The following is a 7,452-nucleotide window of genomic DNA, read 5'->3' as shown; positions in this document are numbered from 1 at the left end:
CCCCCCAAACGGCTGTCATTTCCCCATTCCTCTCATCCCCTGGGACTCGAACTACTAGCCTGCTGTAAGTGGGTAGAATCTCTCACTTGCGTCAGCCTCCAGATGGGAATGGTGGCCTCCCAGGAGCCCAGGTCCACCTGGGCCACACAATCCTCTTCATTCCTTCCTCATAAATCTGAGCGTTCTGACTCCCTGTGCCACAAGCACTGGCAAGAAGACAGTGTGCGGGGGGCTTCCTCAGGAGCAGCAGGGAAGAAACAGCCCTGTGCTCTCAAGAACTTTAGCCACTGTCACCTGCTGTGTGTCCTACAAGTGACTCAGAGGGATTAAAAGAGAATGAAGCCAATGATCTAATTTGCCCAAAATGGTCAGGGCATTGACTTGCTTCTACGACCCGAGACCTACTGTCAAGGAGCTTTCTTGGGAAATCATCCTGGGCTGTGGCTTCTCCTGCAGAGTGGAGCTTTCGTGGGATTCTACCATGTGCCTTACCTGTGCTACAGTGTGAGTAGCTGTGTCATATTCCACAGCTCTCAACACAGCAGGTCACTGGGCAAAACTGGTCAGTAAATATCAATCATCTCTGGAAAATTACCTTCACATAATCATGTCTGCTTCTTCTGCTTCCATTATCAACACCTCAGTATTCATTCTCACAGGGTTCCCTGGCCTAGACCAGTACTATCCTTGGTTTTCGATTCCCTTCTCCTCCATCTATGCTGTGGTTTTCCTGGGAAACTGCCTGGTGCTGCATGTGATCCGGACAGAGCAGAGCTTGCATGAGCCCATGTTCTACTTCCTGGCCATGCTGGCCCTCACTGACCTGTGCATAGGGCTTTCCACAGTGCACACAGTGCTGGGGGTCCTGTGGGGGCTCAGCCAGGAGATTGGTCTGGATGCCTGCATTTCACAGACTTACTTTGTCCATGGTCTCTCTGGCACAGAGTCTGGAGTCCTCCTGGCCATGGCCTTTGATCGCTTCATTGCAATCTGCAATCCTCTACGCTACACATCCATCCTGACCAACAACAGAGTCATTCATGTCATGGTGGCGATTTTGATGAGAAGTGCATTGTCCATTCTTCCTGTCATCATTCGCCTGAAGTTCTTCCATTACTGCCGCTCCCACATCCTCTCCCACTCTTTCTGCCTGCACCAGGACCTACTCCGACTCGCCTGCTCTGACATCCGCTTCAATAGCTTCTATGCCCTGGCTCTGGTCATTTGTAACTTGTTGTTGGATGCTGTGCTCATTCTCATCTCCTATGTTTTCATCTTGCATACAGTGCTGGCAATTGCATCCCGGGAGGAGAGGCTCAAGTCCTTGCAGACCTGTGTATCCCACATCTGTGCTGTCCTGGTTTTTTACATTCCCATCATTGGCCTCACCATGGTGCACCGCTTTGGAAAGCATCTCTCACCTTCCGTTCATGTGCTTATGGGCAATATCTATATTCTCTTTCCACCCCTGATGAATCCAATCATCTACAGTGTAAAGACCCAGCAGATCCGAAGCCGGATGAAGCAGTGGTTTTCCCTGAAATTGAAGTAGAAGCTTTGGATTTACTCACTGGAATGTTTTAATGTCAAAAGAGTAATTGTATTTCTTATGTGTGCAACAGTTTATAATCTGAATAATATCCAAAACATTTTGCTGTTTAAAGAGAATTTAAGTATTAAAAAATTTAAGAGGCTTTTTAATGCAAGAAGCAAGATAGAACTAGTTTTTGTCAAAAAAATTTGACATTCCTGAAATTCAGCTGTAGGATAATCATAGCCATTATGGGCATGAGAACACCTGTCTTGGCATCTTATTGGATATTCTTAAGGTCATATGAAGATTATGACCTTCAGTTCATCAATATTTTATTTCCATTTAGACACACCTCTACCTAAAATTCTGGTAGCATATTTATTGTTTAGATTCTTCAAGTAACAGTCCTTATAGCAAAATATAATGGAGTGATACTGGAGTTTTTCTCCTTCCTAGGGGTGAGGCGAAAGGCAACTGAATCTATGATATTGAGTCTTCATCCTCCTCTATTTTTCCCCATTAGAAATTTAACACAGATTCATTAAAGGATGTGTAGAATAAATATATATATATAATCCTTCTCAGATGCTTGGGTGGCTCAGTCAGTTAAGCATCTGCCTTCAACTCAGGTCACGGTCCAGAAGTCCCACGATTGAGCCAAGCATCAGGCTCCTCACTCAGTGGAGAGACTGCTTCTTTCTCCCGCTTCCCCCTGCTCCTTCTCTCTCTAGCTCATTCTCTCTGTCTCTCTCCCTCAGTTAAACAAAATCTTTTTTTAAAAAAAGAATGACTGTATGATCCAGCAATCCCATTTCTAGGTACTTATTCAAAGGAAATGAAAACAGAGATACTTGCACTCTCATGTTCACTGCAGTACTGTTCACAATAGCCAACACAGACTAACCTGTGTTCAGCCTAAGTGTTCATTCACAGACATGGATAAACAAATTACAGCAGACACCTATAATGGAATATTATACCATGTTTAATTTTTTTTAAGTAGACTCTACACCCAGCAAAGAGCCCAATGTATGGCTTCAACTCAGAACCCTAAAATCAAGATCTGAGATGAGATCAGGTGTTATATATTCAAGTGACTGAGCCACCCAGATGCCCTTTATTCTACCTTTAAAAAGAAGATAATTCTGTCCTTTGTGAGAATATGGATAAATGTGGACAACATTATGTTAGTGAAATGTGTCAGACACAGAAGGAGAAATGCTACCACATGCCACTGATAAGAGGGTTGAAATTTCTTAGCATGATACACAAATCCTCCTTTTTCATATTTTTGTAACTTCTGCTTTAGATATTAAATTTCAGAAACACAGAAACACCTATAGTCTTATAGCACCTAATGTTTATGTTGCTGATTCCAGTGATTGTGCTTCCCCTTCTCCTGATACACTACGTGGAAAGCCTCCCAGTCTCAAATATTCGTTCTAACATACAGAGCATAAGATTTGCCTTGTTCGAGTTCTAAGTGGTCAGTTCTAGAGATCAGAATGAGATAATTCTTTAAAGATCCTCTTTCCCCCCATGCATTTTAGGCTTGCCTCAGCCTAGGATGGAGCATTCAGAATCTGAAGAACTTGCACTGGGATAGGGCCAAACATTTCTCAGTCATGAAAGAGTCTTTCTGGGGCGCATTGCAGAACCTGTTTGCATGACCCCCCTAACCCCTTGGAGGGAACCTTCCCTGTTTCGGAAGGGAAGAGCTTTTAGGGCATTAGCCAGGTTGCTGTGAACTTACTCTGTACCGTGAACCCTGTGCCACTGAACTCCTGCAGTGGAGAGACATAGTCCCAGCTTTGACATTCTGAGAGTGACTCAGTACCATGGGACTGGGAAAGGAAAGGAGAAATAGCTCTGTGGTTGAGGATACTACCAGTAGACTTCCTGGGGGAAGTCCTGAATATCAGTACCGTGGATATCTAGAAAGACAAAAGAGCTGCACTCTAATGAACCATTTAGGAGCCACTGAGAAGTATAGTTTCCTAGATACTTCTCCAAATGTACTACTATAAGAGAGACCAACAATAAAATGTACAATAAGGGGAGGCTGGAAACCCATTGGGAAATTTCCTCTTCTTAAATACATTTTGGTATAGATGTACTTGAATCCAAGAGTGGGTTAACTCTCTGCTCTTCAAATAAGCCATACTAAGACTGAGGAAGGTCCCTGGAAATGACTGGTGTAGGATAAAATTTTGGTAAAAGGACAGTAAAATGACAAAGTAACTTTCCTCTTGGGGAAAAAAAAAAGAATAGTATTAGCCTCAGTCAATAAACTCAAGGTTATTGAGATTAAAATCCATTATTTCTAAATTACTGATTTATTAACCTCAAAAACATACTCTAAAGCTTAAAATATAATAACTTAAGGAATAATTTACAGGTTTACTTACAAGTCTAATTTACAAGTCTAAATTTAGAAAATTTCTTGACTCCATGTTGTTATTAAAGATTAGTGCTTTTTAATGCATATCAGCTTGATGTGATCTGTATATATGTAATGGTTTTAGATTTATTTGGGGAACAGAACCGCCATCTCTTAACTTAGTATATTACAGGGAGATTGGGGAGCTAAAACTAGTCGCATGAGAGCTGTGATAACATCCAAGGAACAAAGAAACACAATGGTAAGTATGAAAAAGAAAAAGTAAAAATGAAACAGTCATGTGACCAATAAGTTCCATTCTCCTTGATAGAGTCTTGGAATATTATGAAACACTAAATAGCAGTATGCAATAATAGCATGAGGTTCCACAAGTCTTCAAGGATAGTATAAACTTAAAGTCATATATTCCTATAACATATGACAGAAGATATCCTTGTTAAATATTTGATATCGTCAATATATTTAGTACTGCAAAGTCACATACTTGTTATTAAGTCATAGTAAATCATTCTGACAATGCCAAATCAATAAATAACCATTCCAGTCAATCTTTTAATGTGCCTATTCCTATCTCTATCTCTGCTGGGCTTTCTTTGTCTAAATCATAGCAATTCTGCTCTCTATTTCTCCATGTTTCCTTTATCTACATTCTTTATCTACATTCAAGCAGCAATTCAGTCCAGGCAAGATGTGTTGAAAAACTATTCAAATAGCAGAATGAAAGTCATAAGAAGCAATATTTTCATTTCTACTTTATGAATCCTAGATATCATTCATACTTTCTTTCAACAACTATTTGGCAGGTACTAGGCTTAGTTCTACAGATGCAGAGTTAAAAGGCATGGACATCCAAAACAGATACACTACCCCACCTCCTGAACATTGTGGCACAAAGAGGCAATACAGGTTTGAAACAGGCACCATAAAGTGATCTACCTATCTTTCATAGATATCTTGAATATCCATTTAAATGGCTAGAGTTGAAAGTACAAGGATATAAAGCAATAACTGGGTCATAGGGTAGCTCCATTTTTAACATCTTGAGGAACCTTCATACTGTTTTCCAAAGTGGCTATACCAGCTTGCATTCCCACCAACAGTGTAAGAGAGTTCTCTTCTTTGCATTCTCACCAACATTCATTGTTTCCTGACTTGTTAATTTTAACCATTCTGACTGGTGAGAGGTAGTATCTCATTGTGGTTTTAGTTTGTATTTCCCTGATGCCAAGTTATGCTGACATAAACATTCTTAAGAATTTTCTCCTTGGTCTTTTGAAAAGGATGCCTGCTAATAATGGAACTAATGGTAAAGAAGCAAAACTGAGAAAAAAAAAAAAAAAGAAGCAAAACTGAGAACTGGAGAAGACAGAGAGAGATTAGGTCCATGTTATGTTCAAACTACTCACTTGAATCCCTTTTTATAAAGCTACCTCTTGATTTAAAGAAACTTAAATGCTTCTGCTAAGTAAAAGGAGACAGATGAAGTTAGCTAGAAAGATTGTGGAGTAGAAGGACCCTAGGTTCTCCTCATACCAGGGAGACCACTAGATAACAGCTATATCCATGTAAATAACAGAGAAAGTGATCCAAAGACTGGCTGAACAAATTCCAAAATAAAGGTAGAGAAAAGCCCCCATCAAAAAATAGAAGGGCAAAGATCTAGTTTGGAAGTGAAATTGACCTTCATCATCTATGATGGGGATGGAGCCAGTAGCATGAAACAGGATAGAAAATAGACTTTCACACCAGGGATCCCTTAAAAGGGAGGATGGATCCCCACAAGCTTTGTCTTTGAAAGCAAGAGGGGACAAATTTTGTGAGTTCTTAATAACCAATGACACTTAAAACCCGGAATTAAAAAAAAAAAAATCAGCATGCTGGGTTGTGGGAGAGCCTGAAGGGTATTAGAATTGGAGTCCCTGTTCTTAAAGAGACAGCCATACATGGATAAGGAAGATGTCGTACATATACACTATGGAGTATTATGCCTCCATCAGAAAGGACGAATACCCAACTTCTGTAGCAACATGGGCTGGACTGGAAGAGATTATGCTGAGTGAAATAAGTCAAGCAGAGAGAGTCAACTATCACATGGTTTCACTTATTTGTGGAGCATAACAAATATCATGGAGGACAAGGGGTGTTAGAGAAGAGAAGGGAGTTGGGGTAAATTGGAAGGGGAGGTGAATCATGAGAGACTATGGACTCTGAAAAACAATCTGAGGGGTTTGAAGTGGCGGGGGGGGTGGGAGGTTGGGGTACCAGGTGGTGGGCATTATAGAGGGCACGGATTGCATGGAGCACCGGGTGTTGTGAAAAAATAATAAATACTGTTTTTCGGAAAAAAAAAAAAAAAAAGAGAGACAGCCATACAAATAGTGCATGCAGACAACACAGAAGCAGCAATTTGAGAAACACTAGGAGTTGGTGGGAAGAAGAGTGTTGTTTTTTGTTTGTTTGTTTGTTTTTTGTTTTTGTTTTTCAGTCTCAGAGCACACCTCAGAGAGTTAAGTCATCTGGAAGCCCCTGCAGGAACAAGGATGCTGGCAGGCGCCATTTCCCTTCTCTGTTCCCCAGCATAAACCTGGGTCACCTGAGGACCAAGAAAGTGCTGACCCTTGCTACCTAACTTGCTTTTTATCAAGCTCTGTTTCTCCTGTGCTTTGACACATCTGCCCTTCCCAGGCATGCTCACTTTAGTCCCTACACTGTTGTTCTCCTCTTCCAGAAGACCAACTCAAATAAAAGACAATACCCTATCTCCCAACCCACATGTTTTGCATGACCTCAGTTCTCTTGGTGGCAGGGGCAGGTCTCATTTTGCAAGCAGACTGCTGCACACCTTGTTAAAACACACCTACCCAAGCTGGTGACAAAGTACTAGCCACAATAGAAAAAGAGACCCACTGCAGATAACTAGAATTAAAGAAAAAGAGGTCAAGACTCAACAACAGAGTACATACAACATAGGAGACACTCCCTGAAGTGCCAGATCCTAGGGAACAGGAGACACTGCACTGCAGGATACTATGGAACCTCTCCTTCATAAAGCTATCATTGTTAAAGAGCAATGGAAGTAGATGACTTTTTAACACAGAAAAGCAAACTTATAGTGAGACAAAAGGAGGAGACGGAGAATTATGTCCCAAATGAAAGAATAGGGAAAAAACCACAGCAGACAACTAAGCACAGCAGATACAAGTAATTTGCCTGATATAGAATTTAATGTAATTCTCATAAAGATACTCACTGGATTTGAGAAGAGTAGAGAACATCAGTGAGACCTTAACACAAAGATTAAAAAAATAACCAATCAGAGTTGAAGAACACAAGAAATGAAATTAAAAATACACTTGATGGAAAAAATAGCAGGCTAGTAAAGCAGAGGAATGAATTAATGACCTAGAAGACAAAGTAATGGAAAGTAGTCAAGCTGAGCAAAGGAGAGGAAAGAAAATTATGCAAATTGAGAATAGTTTTAGGGAGCTCAGGGACTCCATCAACCATAATGACATCC

General features: G+C 40.7%; 1 protein-coding gene across 1 annotated transcript; it reads left to right on the top strand.

Moving 5' to 3' along the window:
* The first annotated feature begins 607 nt into the window (after window positions 1-607).
* LOC122913524 (olfactory receptor 51V1-like) lies at window positions 608-1,552 on the top strand. The gene has a single exon (XM_044260221.1). The coding sequence runs from the start codon at window positions 608-610 to the stop codon at window positions 1,550-1,552; it is 945 nt and encodes a 314-aa protein (XP_044116156.1).
* Window positions 1,553-7,452: the final 5,900 nt, after the last annotated feature.

The sequence above is a fragment of the Neovison vison genome, chromosome 7 (assembly GCF_020171115.1).
Source record: "Neovison vison isolate M4711 chromosome 7, ASM_NN_V1, whole genome shotgun sequence".
Classification (NCBI taxonomy): domain Eukaryota; kingdom Metazoa; phylum Chordata; class Mammalia; order Carnivora; family Mustelidae; genus Neogale; species Neogale vison.
The sequence above is the reverse complement of the archived record's forward strand: the minus strand, read 5'-3'. Positions and strand labels throughout refer to the sequence as shown.